The sequence below is a fragment of the Apis dorsata genome, unplaced genomic scaffold (genome assembly GCF_000469605.1).
Source record: "Apis dorsata unplaced genomic scaffold, Apis dorsata 1.3 scaffold_52, whole genome shotgun sequence".
NCBI classification, from domain to species: domain Eukaryota; kingdom Metazoa; phylum Arthropoda; class Insecta; order Hymenoptera; family Apidae; genus Apis; species Apis dorsata.
The window spans coordinates 3,129,006-3,145,974 of record NW_006263353.1 but is presented as its reverse complement, the minus strand read 5'-3'; the positions used below and the strand labels follow the sequence as shown (position 1 = coordinate 3,145,974).

At 41.2% G+C, this 16,969-nt stretch overlaps 5 protein-coding genes across 6 annotated transcripts in view; 1 reads left to right on the top strand and 4 right to left on the bottom strand.

Annotated features, from left to right (window-relative positions):
* LOC102676264 overlaps positions 1–1,608 on the bottom strand; it is a 2,677-nt gene extending 1,069 nt beyond the window's left edge. Inside the window, exon 1 of the mRNA XM_006609328.2 lies at positions 1,183–1,608. Within this exon, the coding sequence (XP_006609391.2) occupies positions 1,183–1,543 (361 nt within the window). The 5' untranslated portion in view covers positions 1,544–1,608. The remainder of the gene's footprint in view (positions 1–1,182) is intronic.
* Positions 1,609–3,362: 1,754 nt separating this feature from the next.
* Positions 3,363–5,626, bottom strand: LOC102676130. Its single transcript, XM_006609327.2, has 3 exons — positions 5,114–5,626; positions 4,581–4,766; positions 3,363–3,924 (listed from the first exon to the last, which is right to left on the bottom strand). Exons 1-3 carry the CDS (start codon positions 5,334–5,336, stop codon positions 3,539–3,541), a joined length of 795 nt encoding a protein of 264 aa, XP_006609390.1. The 5' UTR covers positions 5,337–5,626; the 3' UTR covers positions 3,363–3,538.
* Positions 5,627–8,463: 2,837 nt separating this feature from the next.
* On the bottom strand, positions 8,464–9,626 carry LOC102675984. The gene is made up of 3 exons (XM_006609326.2): positions 9,429–9,626; positions 8,573–8,897; positions 8,464–8,500 (listed from the first exon to the last, which is right to left on the bottom strand). Exons 1-3 carry the CDS (start codon positions 9,619–9,621, stop codon positions 8,479–8,481), a joined length of 540 nt encoding a protein of 179 aa, XP_006609389.1. The 5' UTR covers positions 9,622–9,626; the 3' UTR covers positions 8,464–8,478.
* A 3,180-nt stretch (positions 9,627–12,806) lies between these two features.
* On the top strand, positions 12,807–14,255 carry LOC102674242. Its single transcript, XM_006609311.2, has 3 exons — positions 12,807–12,824; positions 12,930–13,310; positions 13,730–14,255. Exons 2-3 carry the CDS (start codon positions 13,064–13,066, stop codon positions 13,915–13,917), a joined length of 435 nt encoding a protein of 144 aa, XP_006609374.1. The 5' UTR covers positions 12,807–12,824; positions 12,930–13,063; the 3' UTR covers positions 13,918–14,255.
* Positions 14,256–15,520: 1,265 nt separating this feature from the next.
* The window catches only part of LOC102674376, a 12,246-nt gene continuing 10,797 nt past the window's right edge, over positions 15,521–16,969 (bottom strand). For both annotated transcript variants that reach the window (XM_031514944.1, XM_006609312.2), the window contains exon 3: positions 15,521–16,390. In XM_031514944.1, the coding sequence (XP_031370804.1) occupies positions 15,599–16,384 (786 nt within the window). In that variant the 5' untranslated portion in view covers positions 16,385–16,390 and the 3' untranslated portion in view covers positions 15,521–15,598. The remainder of the gene's footprint in view (positions 16,391–16,969) is intronic.

Below are 16,969 nucleotides of genomic sequence, written 5' to 3'. Positions count from 1 at the left end.
ACTTTGCCCCCTCCCCTCTGTCGTTTTCGCGGATGCGGAGGAAGTGGGACGCGTGTCGGCTTTCTACGCGGCCACTTTCCTGTCCCTCTTCGTCACCTTCTCGCGCGTTCTCTTCGCTCCTTCCGTGGAAGGAAGGCACGCGGGAGCGAGGTTGATTCGGGGAGGGGGAGAAAAAAAAGAAAAAAGGGAAAGAGAGAGAGAGGGAGAAAGAAAAAAAAGAAAAATTGGTGGAAATTTCGAGGCGAGGAAAAGAGGCCGAGGAAAAGAGGAGAGCGCGCGAGGAGGCGTCGGATTCTCGCCACCAATCGGAAGCCTCGCCACCGGAAGTCCCACTTTTGCAGCCAATCGTTTCTCGCCTCGGCTGGCTTACTTCGATCGTATTAGAGAGAGTTTAGAAAGGCGAGGGGCTATAAGTTGGCGGACGTGCCGCGATCCGTTCGCAGCACCGGCTCGACGCCTCGAAGATCGAGACGCGTGGAATTCAAGTTGGTTAAATTAGAGAATCGTCACTTGCGTGGAGCATGAATATTTTTCCATTAGTTTGAGCGTTCTCTCGCGCTTTGGTATTCGAAGGAGTCGTCGAGGCCTCGAATGCTTAAGATGATCGATATGTAGGCTAAAGGAGAGATCGAAGGAATGGTTTTTTTTTCGATAGAAAGTTCCTTCGAGCTTTCCTCATGATTAATTCTTTGGTGAGTCTTTCTTCTTTTGGAGAAAAAGATTTATATGTTTCTTTATGTAGTCTATTCTTCTTCTTCTCCCCCTTCTATTTTCTAATTTCTCGAATTTCACTTTCTAGTTTCGATTCTTTTTAATAAAAGCTTGGAGACTTTCGATATGTAGTGAAAACATTTATGCGACACATGTAGTCAAAACTCAAGCTCGACTCAAGAATAATTGATATTTGATCGATTTCGTTTCTTGAAAAAAATTCCTAATTTTTGCTTAAAACTTAAAAAAAATATGATCGACGTTTTAAACAGATCTCCTAAGAATTATTCACCTTTGAATAATTTCAAACGACTCGATATTTTTCTCCCTTATTTTCCACACGATTGATTCATCGAATTCGCGCGTGATGAATATTATTTTTTTCAAAAGCGACGTTTAAGAAAAATTCAATTTCAATTTCTACTTCTCGCTCCCCTTCTATCTATCTCATACCAAAAAAATAATTCTCACCTTCGGATGCACCCGTGGTCAAGGCTCTGAGTTCAACGCCCATCTCCTTCTGTCCCAAGGCTCTGCCAAACATATCTGCGGAAGATCCATCGTTGGGCAGACGAACACGAATCCTCCTGCTCCTCAAGAATCGTTCGATCTCTCCTATTAGAGGGTCCTCGCTCTTCGTCGATCTTCCTTCCTCGTCGTCACTCGCAACCCTCTCCAAAGTGATGATGTCGCCGTAGACGTTGATGGTATCCCTCTCGTTTAACTCGTGCATCGCCCTCGTCAGCCTGATCTCCGCGTTTCTCGGATCTTCCGCGACGGCGAGGCAGGCGAGCGACAATAGAGCCAATAAAATCGCGTTAAACGGTTTCATCGTGATGAAAATCTGTTGGGTATCGACGAACGCGCGAGGATTTTGACTGTTTGCCCCGGGGGCAAATTTTTCTTTTATACTTCGGCCCGTGATCGATGGTGGGGGCGGTTTGAACCATTTGGCAAGCGACGTGCAAGGACCGCGGTGTCAAGAATTTTAATTTCAACGTCTCGCCAATCTACGCTAAGCCCACGATGAGCGGGCTTCTACGCGAGTGACGTTGCGTTCAAACCGATAGAAATTTAATTTTCCTTTTCAGCGCGATCACTTTCGAGCGATCTCGTATGTTTTCCAATTAGATTTTGCCATCAATCACTTGTTTTGTATCTGTCAACAATTTTTATCAAATCGTTATTATTATTATTATTATTATTACTCTTTTTATCTATCTAAGATAAATGTCAAAGTCAGTTTCAAAAGATATATCGAATATTTTTGTGCGTAATTCCTAAAGCAAGCGATGTTAATTTTTCCAACGATTTTACTGCGCGTTCTTAATAATTGCACGAAATCGTTTAATATCGAAAGACCGGATGACATATTTTTTTTACTTGGTAAAGTAAAGAATGAGAGAGAGAGAGAAAAGGAAAAAGTTCGACGAGCACTGTGTTTGCTTCGAGACAAAGAGAGAGAGAGAGAGAGAGAGAGACATAAATGGAGAAATACGGATTTGTAGAAACTTGGAGTGAGAATACACAATTTTCTGGAATGGAAGGAGCATCTTAACGATGATTGAAAAGCGTGAAAGTTGATAGGCCGTTTTAAGGTGCGGATAATTTGTTTTAGAGAAAAGTAGGAAGAAGCATCTTTTCAAACGGCGTCCATTCGCCATTTGGGAGACGTTGGAAATAAGAATCACGATTTATTCGTGGAAAGGCATGGACGAGGAGATGTCCATCTCGGATACTTTCTACCAAATTCTCTATTCAAACGAGCATCTATTCGAGGCGAGAGAACAACAATCGTACTTCACAACAATTAAAGATATTTCTCTCGAAATCGTAAGAACAATAAAAGGATGTGTGTGGCGGCGCCTTTTGTCCAATCTCCAATCACAATGTGCGGCAAAGTTTCCAGAGGCGACGCTTTTTTCTCTTTTTTCGAACCGATGTGGCCACGCGATAATGCCCGCCCGCCTTCCTCGCCTTGGACGGTGTATGCCTCGGACGATGCGCGGTACACGCGAGACGGCGGTGTGTAATAAGTTTCTCGGTGAAAATTAGATTTCCGTGCCTGTTGCCGCGTGTGACACGGAACACGCGGCATGCAAAACGGACGACCCGCTGTTGCGCCGCTGCCGCCGTGTCCCGAATCTGTTTTCGGTCAGAAGGAGAGAAGGAAATGGAACGAACGAAGAGGAAGAAAGGAGGAGAGAGAGAAGGCGAGAAAATGGGGTACAAGAGCGGTGGGAGTGGGAAACGAAACTGTACGTCCGATCTGAATGGAATATGAGCCACAGACATTCGATTGTCGAACATTTCGATATTTCGCGGCGGGGCGAACACACACTAATCACGTATCGGCCGCTTTTCTATGCACCTTCGCGCGTTGCATCGTATATAATATTTTTTGCAGGCGCATAACGAATTATTTACATCCCAAATTAGAAATCGGCTTTCGATTTATCGGACTTACGAGAGCGATCGTGTGTCGAGTGATGTCGAGTTTCAGAGATCTTTTTCTTTTTCTTTTTTTTTTGAATATAAATTTTTCAAGAAAAAGGAATTGTCTTTATGAAGCGAGTGAAAACAAATTGGATTGATTCGACTAATAACGATGAACGAATTAATAAATAAGAAGAGGTGTTTCGTAAGAAATGTTGAATACGAATAATTTATTAATACAAAAGGGATTAATATAATAAATATTAATCTAGCAGTCGAGAATTAATTATCTAGATAGCATCATTTAAACGCACCAGACTCGCGAGATATGGCCACCAACCGATTCCTCTTCGTTCAAACATTTCGCGATATTTTTCATCCGACCCGAGTTTCAATTGGTTTCGTTCGTGATCGGCGCCTGGGCCGAGTATGCCATAGAATGGGCATCCGTTTCTTGATCGTTGAAGCTTCTGTAGTAACCCTGAGGTTGCACGTTTGAAGCGACGTTGCCCGACGACCAACCTTGCCCACCTCCGTTGTCCACCCATCCAGTTGACGGCTGATTGTTCTTGTTGAAGAAACTCGTCGCCCCGTTGCCGCTGCCGAACAGCCTCTGGAAAGCCAATACCCCGGCAAGGAGAAGGGCGATCTTGCCCACGAAAAGGGCTTTCATCACCAGGAGGCCCAGACTTCCGAGCACAATTGGGATCAGGGCGAATAATTTCACCCCCGCCGCGGCGATCAGCGGCAACGCGATCTTCTTTATCTTGGTACGACCTGAAAAACGCAAAATTATTCGCCACTTTGGCAGAAAGAAAATGGAATGAAGATCTTCTAAAGAATTTTGCAGAATTTTGTCAAAATTTGAATCCATATTAGATCCAATAGATGACGATTGATTGATGACATGCCAAGTTTATCGACGAATATTCGTTCGTAAAATAACAAGTGTTACACAAAAAAGAAAATTTAGATTCTCAAGTACAAGTATTCATCTTCTTTTGAATTGAAGATAATTCTCTCGAGCTTGTCACGAAATTACTCTAAAAAATAATCCAATCCAAGATACATACACGTTTTACTCTCAACACGTTTACTCCCAACCGATCGTTGAATGGTTGCTAATTTAATAGTCTTACTGTTATTAACTTCGAATAAGCATTTTTTCCTCTCTCTTTTCTTACCGAGCATGGCGTGTATATAATTTGAGAAGGAAAGCGAACGTAGGAGGTGGAACGCGCGAGGAACGAGTTTATCCGGAACAGGTTGCCGCGGCGCATCGTGTAGATATCACGAAGGTGAAAGGCTTGGTTGAACACTTGGTTTATTCGTTCATATGTGTGTGACGTGAACGGTCATCAGGGTGGGAAGGATTACGTAATGGATGCGCACGTCTCCTCTATCTTCTATCTATAGAAAGATAGAAAGTTTACCTTGGTCCAGAGCGCGGGAGATCGAGCCCTCCTCGGGCATGCTCAGCTTCAAACTGTGGGATTTCACGAAGGACATGACCGAGTCGAACATCATACCCATCAGCTTGATGGCTCTATCCGACGCGTCTCTCGGCAGCTCGTTCATGATATCCACTTCGCTCCTCAGCTCTTTTCCATTCCGCTCCACTGGAAGGAAGAAATGACACCTCGTCGAACCGCGATGCTTATTACTTTAATCATCTTTAATCTATTCCGTAATTAAATTCGATAAAGAAAAAATCCTGAAAGGATCACTTGAACGAACAAATTTAATATCCAGTTTCTACACTTTTTATCGAGATATTACTATTGATTCGAAGAAGAAACAAGTTAAACGAGCAGTAATAGAGAAAAGTTAATTTAGAGATAAACTTTGTGGCAATTCGTACGATCAACGTCACGAAGAAAATCGAATAATAATTTTAAAAGGAATATCTTATCACGAATATTAGAAGAGGGAAGAAAAAATTAATAGACGAACGGTTGGAACTCACTCGGCGTTTCCCTTACAAACTTGACCCCATCGATGATCTCAATATCGCTGGACCTGGCAGCTCTGTCCAGCATGCTGACAGTCTTGACGGAAATACAGCTGAACAGCGCGTTCTCTTGCTCGAAGCAATCGAGATCCCTGTTCAGTTGAACGTTGTTAACAACCGACGTGGGCACAGCCGTCGCGGAAGCGGCGAGAAATCCCAGAATCACCAGCTTGTTCATCTTTCCTGACAATTGGCAAATGTCTCTCTCTCTCTCTCTCACTGTCCACGAGAATCGATCCTCGGAAAATTTTCGGAGCAAAGTGTGATCTGACCCTCCGTAGCTTCTATCTTTATAGGTGTTCGCCAGCTGGGACCCTCCCCAATATCCCCACTCTCACGGCGGATGACGCGTGTGACGACGACGAACGACTAAGGCACACACAAGGCGTCATCGCGCTTGGTACACCGTCGTTGTTGTACCCACCTCCCCGTCACGCCGAACTTTCTTCAATAATTTTTTAAACAAACGGCCGACTCTTCCCCGAGTTGGCGCAAGAAGCTGGCCGGACCCTAGTAGCGCGGGCAATACCGATCGCCCAAGTTCCCAGATTTGGGTCAGTAGGGAGACGAGAGGACACCGCGTGGACACTGGAGAGAGGATGATATCTTTCGATGATCCAAAAAGAAACACTGTTGGAATTAATTTTAAAAATCGATCTAATATTTTTATCGAATCGAATTCTCGTCTTCGATATTGTATCGCAAGGATCGATAGATGGATCAATGGATTATTCGAATACATTTATCGACGCGGATATATAATTCATCTAAATCCCCTGTGGCATTCGTCTCCTTCCCTAAATTCTAGGATTGAAAAGCGTTCGAGAGATAATTGGGACGAATGCGCATATATAGGTATCTTGTACGTCCACGTGCAACGAGCAAGCAGTTCACCTTGACCCACAGACGTGGTCGTACAAAGCCACTCGTTGCATTGATGGATTTCCTGATACGACGACGCTTGATGATATGATTACCCATAGTTTCTCCGAGGATTATTATTATTTCTTTTGTCCACTACCGATATATTCCGTGTTACGTACCGAGAATCGGCTTTATAACTGTACACTTAAACGTCGATCGAAGCTCGAAGTTGAGTTGGTAGACGAAAGAAGGCAGATCTCACTCGATCCTCTAAAATTCAAGTATTTCTTTCGAGACGTAGGATATAAATTTTTCGCATACATTTTTCGAGGGAGAGAGAGAGAGATAAACTCTACTTTCACCGGCTCGTTATTTACAGTGTCAATAGCGGTTTAGGTACACGCTATAGTGAATGAAATTGGTCGATAGTACTTGTCGATACTTTTAATTGCAGTTCACCTCTATCCATTTCTCCGTGTTTTTCTTTTCAAAGTAAACACCGATCTTCAATTAACCATATACGTATATATATATGTATATGTGTGTGTGTATGCTTAAAATAAATGTTCGAATGTGCTCATTTTTTTTTTCTTTTTTTTAATAAGGATTTATCGCGAATTCCTAATTAAAGTAAGTAGCTCGGCCAGAGCGTGTCATTTGCCCGGCAAACAATGTCCAATCGATCCGTGCATCGTTCCTCTTCTTCTTCCTCTTTTCTTTTTTTTTCTTTTTTCTTTCTTTGGAATGGCGCGTGCCTCGGAATGGCAACTGCCTTATTCGCGGGCGCCGCTCCATTGTCTCGTTCCGGGTCTCTTTAAATATTTAACAGCAGCGCGAAACTTCGTCATCTCCTGCGTTAACGGTATAACGTTCGATGGATTTTCGCGATTAATTTTCTAGGTTACACCCGACAACCTCACCAAGTCGGCCACTTGTATATATATATCATCCGCAACCGATCATTTTCTAATTCTTCTCGAGATTGTTTCGAGGTCGATTCGAACTTGTTCGACGGTTCGAAACAAGAAAAATTTCGAGATTACGAACGAAAGTACGGCCGGCTCTATTTTCTGTAATAATTTGTGTCAAAACCGTGTGGAAAACCAATGTTCTCGAATTTTTCGATTTCTTAGATATCGGAATGGAAGAGAGACAGGGAGAAGAAACGGAAAGAATCGTTCGATGGAAAAGGAGATCGAGAGATCGTTAATATCCAAGCGTATGTTAAATGGAGAAATTTCTTACTCACCTTGCTTTCGACGATGATTCAATTTCGATTGCGTCTATATTACTTTCTTCCCTATTGTCATATTCCTCTTGTATTTCGACTTTCAATCGTGATTTCATTCTCGGGTGGTTAATAGATTGTTAGTTGGGAAGACAATGTTTTGCAAATTAAAGTTTCTGAATAGAGTAAGAGTGATTGAAAAATAGAGACGTTTGATGAATTGGAAAGGCGAGTTATTATATTCTTCCACGAATTTTATAGCGGAGTGGAATAGAGACTTGCCCTATTTAACGTACTAGCTCGTTTTATATTTTTATTATTTTTTTCATTTCACTCGAACGATTGTGAATGAAATAAAGTTCTTATATTTTTATTACTTTTGCCATTTATTTACTATCTATACGAAGTAATATTTCACAACGTATACAAAATTACCAAATTTTGACTAGTTACAAATTTTAAAATTATCTAAAAATATGAAGATTAATATCGACTTTCATTTATTCAAAAAAAAAAAACACAATTAATACACGGCTATTATTTATTTAATTATATAAACAATACTCTTGTAATTTAGAAAAAAAGTGATGGAACATTTAAGGAGATCAATTTTCTCAAAACAATTTTACTTCGTAAATTCTCAAAATTTAAGAAACAAGCTTCCTTTTCACGAAGAATCGACCTCGTAGCGATTAATTATTGGGAATTTTTTCGAGGGAATGATAATTGACAATTATTCGAAAACACTTTCCATGATTCGCTTCACTTTTCATCCGCTAATTTCTTACCTCGTTCTTGCTCCATTCCTTTTGCGTAACGGAATAATTAGCGAGTCTCGTTCGTATTTGTACGAACAAACAAAGTTTTATAAACTTGTTTGATAAATGACACAAGTACACTGTACATGCAAGCAAAGCGTTTTCGATCAACATTTTAATTCTTTTCGCATTAATTGTTAAGATCAACTCTATTATATATGCAATATAGTAATAATAACTTCAATTAGTTATTAAATTATCGGATAATTAATGTCAAGATTCTTTTGCAAAAGATATTGTTCAACAATAATGTTCAACTCTAGTGTCCAACATCCTTTGCTTCTTCATAATTATCTTTCTCAATTGTTAGAAATGAGATCTTTAAGATTCTTCCCGATTCTTTATATTATATATATATATATATCAAACTCATCTTCTTTAATTCGTTAATCTGAAGGAAAATTTTTCCCTTACTCCTGAACAAATTTGATCCTGAAAGGGTTAAAGGAGTTAAAGGGACAAAATGAACGAAACGTGATCAAGTTTTCCTATATAAATCTTTACTTTCTCCTGCGTCGTTCCCTATAAAACTTGTAAGGCTCGGTGTCCATCAAGTCGTCTCCCGTGTCGAGGAGATAATCTTGCCTCTTGTATTTATTGTGGGGCACGGTTAGAACCTCGTAACTCCCTCCCGAGTGGCCCTGCGCGACCTTCTTCAACCCCACGATGGCCGCCAGAATCAAGCTCATTAAGCTCAGAACGACCGCCTTGCCACTTAAAATGGCCAAAGTCTTCAAGGCGATAGGGAGTAGAATCGATTTTATCAGCATGAATCCCACGATCAGGGGGATAACGTATTTGTTCAACTTGTGTTTCTTCTTCCTACGTGCTGTAACAAATTGAACATTACAATTATATATATATATATTTTTCTCAAATATTATTAAATTTCTAATTTCTCCAATGAGAACAATTTTCGAACGAACAATTAAATTAAATTGATAACTATAAATTTAATATCTTTTTCGATCATCGATCGAGCCACAAAATCGGATACCGTTTCTATGTCATCGGAGATGCACCAGATAACGCAAGTCATTGGAGGCAAAAAGGAAGCGCTCCTTATTAGTCACGTTCGCGAAATGAACAAGATAATAAGGTGAACTGGAGTGGAAAGCATTTATGGTTATTGCGTTGACCACCAACTGTGTGCTGTGAACGACCGTGCTTTCGCGTTATGATGCATATTAGACGTCGCTAATGAGCTCGTGTAACAACATTGCCGCGCAACTGTGCAATTAACACGTTATCGTCGACGCGGTTTCATCATTTAGAACGGTAAATAATTTCTAAAATTCTTGATTTTCCTCGAAAGGAATTTTATATTTTTAAAATATATATATATATACACACACATTACCTCGTATTCCGTCGAATGGTGATCGAGTTACAGGAAGAACGGTGCCCGCAACGTTGAAAATTCCATCACCGATCCAATCCGCGGGCCTTCTCCAATTTTCCAGCTTCCATCTTTCCTGTATCATGGTGGCCTGCGTGGTTTCCGCCATGGTCAACAGAGGCAGGAAGAGCAACGGATACATCAGCAGCAGCATTCCTTCTATATATTCTACGATAGGAACTTGACAACAAAACACCCTCGTTTCTCAAGAAATTCAATTTATCACTTCGATCCACTTTCGGAAAGAAAAAAACGCGATTACATCCTAAAAAAAAAAAAATTACGTCTCCCAATCGTGAGATCGATCACGAGAAGAAAAGAAAGAAAAAAAAAAACAAGAATTATTGTGTATATAATTATATATCTCACCATGGAACAATTGTTTATCAAATATTTTTATCTAGAGAGAATTCTCGAGAGAAGTAAAAGCAGAGCACCGTCCAGTCGGCAAATGAAATGTTAACTGACATTCGCCCTAGGCCGGACCATTAGTTTATATATAGGTGGGACGTGAAAAGGCCAGAGAAGGAGACCACCATCTAACTCGGTACTTGACGCGTGACGAAAAATACACTGTCCATTCCACCTCCGTCTTCTTCTCTTCTCTTCGATCATTGGCCACGATTGGTCCCCAACGGAACATTTCGATCGACGACAATGGGACGCGACGCGCTCTCGTGAAAAAAACGAGACCGTGCGCCATCCGTTAATTACTGCCAATTTCACAGTCGAACAATTAATCCATTTTGAGAGGATCTGTCTCGCCAATACGAAAGATTCTTTTCTGGTAAAGTTTGGCAAAGTGAGAACTTGTTCTCGATGAGTTTTTTTAATTCTGAAGATTTTTCGAGATGGGATTTTTCATGTCGGATTCTCACGAATCTCTTTTCGCTCGATCATTTGATTAAGATGAAACGGAATTGTTTAATAACACGCGAGAGAATTAATTATCTTCACGATGCCGAGTCGGTGAACGATTTGAAGATCTGTTTATCGTGCGAATCGTTCGAGCAAAACGGAGGGGAAAATTTTATCTACGACGGAAAGTACACGCGTTTAATTTTTACTCGTGATTTCTTTTTAAGGTTCCCATGATCTCTTTAACGTTATTCAATATCGCACGATCGAGTAAAGGAAAATAACGTTGCATAATGTGGAAGTTGGATAAGGATCGTTTCTTGTTGCAAACCTTTCAATCAGATTATTTACAACTTCGTGAAGTGTCCCGTTTTTCTGAACACGGAATGAATAACCAATTCGATCGGGCGAAAAAAGAAAAGACCGAGAGATCCTAATTGAGTTCTTTGAAAAGAAAAATCTCTGATCGTTCTGGTTTATCGCGCCGCTTTCGACGCTTTTTGCGGGTGTATCCGTGGACAACACCCGACCGTTACATTTCTTTGGAAATAAAATTGCGATATCGATCGCGTTACGCGCGGCACGCAAGAGACAAAGAACGCAGAAAGAGAGGGACCGCAATGATGACAGTGATTTTGCAGGCATAGTAGAATTTTCGTCCTCCCATTTTTCCTTTATACTCCTTCCCCTACTTTTTATTCCGTGTCCCGTTTCTCGCGCAATTATTCGCGTCACCGTGTTCACGCAGGAAGCTACGAAATTACCCTTGCCTTCCTCGCGGAACGTTGCAACGCTCTTTCACCTGCCACTTGAATAGGAAACTGGGCAAAGCTCGATTCGTACGTACGAAGAGGATTTCGTGCGACACGGCATCTCCGATGTTTAGACGCCTCTTTTTATATATCTCGTGAACACAGATTTTTTCGCGATTACGTTTTATCGTCGTTCAATGCAATTTTTTCGGCCGAGTTCTCGATTCGAAATTCGGTCACTGTAATTAAACGATTTTCATTTTTTATCGTTCGGTGGAATTATCGAACTTTTGAACTTTTATTGAAAGTTCTTTTCACCGTTCCAGTGAAATTGTATCTGGTCTACAGATAATATTGTTTCTAGTTACTTTTCTAACGGTACGCGCGGCGTGATACGCGACCAATCAAATTTTCACAAATTTGAGTATCGTCGAGGGAGGGGAAACGGTCTAGGAAAGTGTTTTAATAATTTCAACATACGCGTGACATCGAGAGCCGCATTTGTCAAGGGAGGCAGCTTTCTAACAATCATTTATCCGCGTTTAAAGCGATTGACACGAAGAATTCCGTTTTCATGCAGGTTTCATTTCAGAACGCGATAAACTGTATCGCGTGCAGTGCGTCGATTTTCACGATTCCAGGAACTCCGTGCTAGAAACCTCTCTTAGTATATTATTTTCAACGCAAAAGTGGAACGACTGCAACATCTTTTCCAAACATGGTCCTTACATTTTTTAATTATCGATCATTTTATAATCGTCATTCTATAAAAAAATTTTCAACTTAAATTTAAATATAGAATCATCATTTATATATTTTCATAGAAAAAAATCATAAATATTCTTCAAATTACTCCATTTAATCCAATTCGATGATCATCGAATATCTCAATATTTTCTAATTTCCACTTCCTTAAATTTCAACGAAGAGTTATCATCTCAAGGGATTTTCAACTTTCCTTATATCCCAAAAAAAAACACGAGCAATTAACCATTATTTCTTAAATTTACGACCATCACAGATTTTCAATCTTTCTTTCCTCGAACATCCCTTCTCCAATCCCAATTCCAATCCCCTACTATAAATACGATCATACATCGATGGGATGGATCCACCCAGACCCGCGGGTTCCGTTCATCGGTTCCTCCATCATCGCTCGACCACTTGTCATCGGCCCGGTTAAACAGCGTAGCGTAACTAAAAAAGAATCACGTCGCAGCGATTCACGTCGCGGTGTGTGATTACGCGGGATCCAGCGCTCCACCCCCTCATTGTCCTTCCTTCCTTCCTTCGTTCGTTCGTTCCTTGCTCGCTTGGAAGCGATCCCCTTTACCGTTCGACGATGTAACCTGACACATATATCGCCGGCAATCGGGATCATAGAGCTCGTGCCGCGCTCATATATTGCCGCCACGTCGCACGGTGCTCATTTTTCACGGACTGTCGATCCTGCTGGTAACTGAAGCGTGCCCGCCGCGGTACCCTGGCCGGCCACAGCCCCTCCGACAGATCGTTGCCGAGGAATCAAGAGCGCATCAGTTAGCTCGCGGTCGCGGTTGCTCGCTGTTGCACTCACTCCTCCGTCACCGATACGAATTTTCATTTCGAAGTATTTAGAGTGTTTTATTTTATTTCTTTATTTATTTTCCAAGTGTTTAAAATTTTTCATTGGGAGTAGATAGAGATTAGTAAACGAGTTATACGATCGGTGGATGAGGAATAGACGGAGATAAGAAAGATTTTTTTGGTAAGGAAAACGAGAGTTGTAAGTTGAATTAAAGTAGTTTCTTTCGAGATTGATCGAATTTGAAATTGAAATATGAAACTTAGCTGCCACTTGTCACGCTTTCAGAAACAATTGAGATGGATAATTAAGGAAAGTCATGGTGCGGCCAGTCTGTCGTGATCAAGAACGTCGTAAGCCGGAGGTATTTTTAAACGTATTTTGGAGGATGTGAATTGAGAGCCGTGTTTAAATCGTGGACGATGAAATCGAGAGTGAATCTAGTCGCGATTTTGTTGACTTTGAGCTGCGTGGCGCGCGTATTGGAAGGATCGAAGAGTGACGAGAAGAGTCACAAGGAGTATTATCCAGTCGGGAAGAAGGTTGTCAAGGAGGTTCACAACAAAGTTGCATCTCAAAGCGCTGCTCTTCAGCGGATGGAAGATAAAACTAAAATTCTGAAGAGCAAGAATACCGGTTTCGGTTTGTCGAAAGACTTTCATGGACCAGGTAATATCGAATGTCTTTGATTTTCATTAGAAATCGTTCAAATCTTGTGCCTCTTCGAGATAATTTCTAATTAATTATTTATTCTTCTTCTTCTTATTATTATTATATATTATTTATATATCTTCGTTCGATGACTTCGATCGATGGTGAGAAAAATTCGAGAATTTAACAATAATATTTTTATGATCAAATAAAACGATACTTAATCGTAATGTAATTTTCATTCTCATTTATTAATTTCTTTCTTACTGTCTATGTTAAAACGTTACAGAAAATTTCTCGATAAATACGCGATCGTTACAAGAATAAAAATAAAATCTGTCATAATTGTCCTTACATCTATATACGATAGACAGATCGATATAAAAGAAGATAATCGACGGAACATATACGACAATAATTATTCCTTTTGTTTTCAGACCGTCCACGCCGAAAGAAGCGAAAGATGGACCGCACGATGATGGCGTTGCTGATGGCGTACAAATTGAAATTCGTCGCTCTGATTCCAACACTGGTCGGAGGGCTAATCTTGTTAAAAGCTACCGCGCTACTTGCAGGCTTCTTCTTCGCTCTGTTCGCCGCGGTTCTCGGTCTGAAAGTGAAGTGAACGAACCTATTTCACGACGAGAACACCGTGATTATCAAAAGTGAGGCCGATAATAATACTGATTTCGGTAAAACCGATAGCCGCATCGCGGTTATTTTGAGGTTATGATCACGTGGGCCGCGCGCATGCGCAATGCGACCCACGTGATCTCGAATCGAAGATTTAAGGCGTAAGAATGTAATATATTATTGTATTCTCTCGTAATCTGGTGTAGCTGAAGAATAAGCGTTGGAAACGATTAAATCGTTGTGTCTTCCTTATTCACGTCGATTATTATGCGTCTTTTTTATTCGATCTCAGGCTCGATCCATCCATCCATGGAGGAGTCTGTTACAAAATATAGTCAAAGAGGGGTTAATATAATACGTATCATAACGATAAATGCGATAAATGGCGTTCAATAATAAATAACTTCTTATCTGTTAGAATAAGGGCCCAGATATGATCGATAATATTGTTTTAACGATGACGAGATAAGTGGAAATAAGAATGTTTATGCTCGTAGTGGAGAAATTAAATTGAAATTCTGTATCTTTTTGTCAGGTACACTTTACGCATTTTTTTTTTTTTTTATTTTTTGCGTAAATGCATTAAACGTTAAATATCGTCGTTATCTTTAACGATATTATTGATCATTATTGGGTCTGGGTCTCCGTAGGTTAATTGAACTATTAGGGAAACGAATACGAAAGAGTTCGCCTTGTTTGCAATTGGGAGAAAACAATTGCAAATAATACGTAAAAGTAATTTTCTCTGTTTGCAATTCGTTTCGAACACAAAAATGCCTCGACTCGGTTCCGTTAGAAATTCGCATGCGTGGAGATAGTTGTGCGGTTATTATCGTACCAAATGGATTCTTGGTTGACGAGGATCGAAAATGAGTGGCAGTTGTAATACACGTTGCACTTGATTATCGCGTGACGGTATTTCTTGATAAGTGTCGCTAACGTTCGCATTATGTATTTATCTGATAATTGCTCTTGTTGGTTTCTCATGATGGAAGAAAAAAATTCAGTTCAATTAAGACTTCGATTTCACAAATTTCACAAATCCTCGTCCAATATTATCATTATTTAATGTTATTTGTGGAGCAATATTTTGATAAAAAGAAAGAAAAAAAAAGAAAAAATAAGAGTAGTAAAGGATATCGAAGAATTTTTTCTATGAAGAAATAGAATTTTAATCGTGAAGCTTAAATAAGTTGAAAGTTGAAAGTAGGAATTTAGTATAAATATATATTACAGAATCGTGAATATTTTTATAAAAATTTACAATCAAGAGACGTTAAAGAACTTTTTGTTTTTCGTAGAAAGAGACACGTGTACGAAAAAAAGTAAGTAACAAAATTTAATAATTTCTAAACGTCTCTTTTATAAATAATTGAATGTTTCTTGGAAGAAAGACACGAATCTCGAAATACCTGTAAGTTTCTCTGCAATTATTCTTTTCCACGAATATTCATAACAATAACAATAACAATAATAACGAACTTGTTTCTATATCGATTCTTTATCAATAATTTCTTTATGTTGAAGAAAATGTTGCGAGGTCACTCTCTGAGAACAATAAACGCGAACCGAACGTCTGTTGGCCTGGAATCTGGAGTAGACGTGATTCGAGCGCCCATGCACGCCGAACCGGAACCGGAAGATCTCCCTTCTTTCCCTTCTTTCCGCAACGATCAGTGCTGATGTCGCGCCGAGTAGGCCAAGTTCTGCGCATACTCTCGCGCCAGTTCCGTCGTGGTGGCCTCTGTGGAGCTCAAAACGTTCTTCAGACTCCTGTCCCAACCTCCACCGCCTCCATGCTGCCAACCGCCATGATCGTTGCTCTGCTTGGAGCTCAGCAATTTCTTCAAACCGATAATCAGGGACAGGACCAAGGCGATTTTGCTGATGATCAGAGCCTTGCCGGCAAGCAGAAACAGGACCCCGAGGGCTATGGGTATCATCGCAGCCATCTTCATCGCCATGCCCATCATCATCATTCCCATCATCTTCTTCATCTTGCCACGTCCCTCCTCCATACCTCGTTTCAACTCGCCTGGGCTAGTCCTTGGCAATCTGATCTGAACGTTGAAACTGTTCAACAACGAAGCAACCCTGTCGAACAGGATCTCGTTGAGTATCTCGTCCTTGCTCGACGCTGTCCTCCCCAAAGTGGTCTCCAACTCGGTGAACGAGCTCCTCGGTATCTCGGTATCCGTGTTCCTGATCAGCTCGAAATTCTCCGAAAGTGGGAGACTACGTATCCTGCCCAACCTCTCGAAGAACGCTATCGCCTTCTTCTTGAGACACGGCGACACAGCTATGTTCCGTTGCTGGCAATCCTCGTACACCCTGTACATCGTTCTGAATCCCCTGTCGACCAGGCTCTCCTCTTCCTTGTTATTAACCTCTGTTATCCCCTCGCAGAGCGCACACCACGCCAACAAGATCGACACACACTTGAATAGATCGACGATCATCTTCCTCTCTATTATATATCGAATATAATATAATCTTCGTTACTTTCGATCGACGAAATGATGGATCAACGACACGGCGGAAGAGAAACGTGAAACGCCACGAAAGAATATTGGGAATATTCAGGGAGAGAGAGAAAGAGAGAGAGAAAGAGAGAGAGAGAGAGCACTTCCACGGGGCCCAGGATCCACGACAGGAGACTGACGACAGGAGAACCAAGCCCGGACAAATATATACCATTCGGCGATCCGCCATCCCTCGCGAATCGGGCTGAGTTGTCTCCCACGTAAGGAGCTGTGCCAACGCAGTCCGCGGACCTACCAATGGTACACGTGACGTGACGCGTCCCCCTCGCTTCCCTCAGGCTCCCCTGCGAAAGGCCTCTAAACAACTCGCAGCCTTCCTCGTCCGTTCAACGGGCCGAGCTTCATTCTCCTCGTCCTATCACCTTACACGCTATTCCACTCGCTCTGCTCCCCGCGCGTATGATTCTCTCACAGCGTGACCCATTCTGACACACAGACCCACTGAATCCGCCGAGATCGAGATAGAGGAAGGAAGAAGGTAGGATCGCGATCGCGCAACGA

Excerpts from the sequence above, each read along its gene's own strand:
- LOC102676130 (XM_006609327.2), bottom strand. The coding sequence starts at position 5,336 with ATGAACAAGCTGGTGATTCTGGGATTTCTCGCCGCTTCCGCGACGGCT. Across the intron at positions 4,767-5,113 it reads GTTTGTAAGGGAAACGCCGA|TGGAGCGGAATGGAAAAGAG; the intron begins GTGAGTTCCAAC and ends TCTTCCTTCCAG. Across the intron at positions 3,925-4,580 it reads CTCCCGCGCTCTGGACCAAG|GTCGTACCAAGATAAAGAAG; the intron begins GTAAACTTTCTA and ends TGCGTTTTTCAG.
- LOC102675984 (XM_006609326.2), bottom strand. The coding sequence starts at position 9,621 with ATGCTGCTGCTGATGTATCCGTTGCTCTTCCTGCCTCTGTTGACCATG. Across the intron at positions 8,898-9,428 it reads ACCATTCGACGGAATACGAG|CACGTAGGAAGAAGAAACAC; the intron begins GTAATGTGTGTG and ends AATTTGTTACAG. Across the intron at positions 8,501-8,572 it reads AGGGAACGACGCAGGAGAAA|GATCAAATTTGTTCAGGAGT; the intron begins GTAAAGATTTAT and ends TAACCCTTTCAG.
- LOC102674242 (XM_006609311.2), top strand. The coding sequence starts at position 13,064 with ATGAAATCGAGAGTGAATCTAGTCGCGATTTTGTTGACTTTGAGCTGC. Across the intron at positions 13,311-13,729 it reads GAAAGACTTTCATGGACCAG|ACCGTCCACGCCGAAAGAAG; the intron begins GTAATATCGAAT and ends TTTTGTTTTCAG.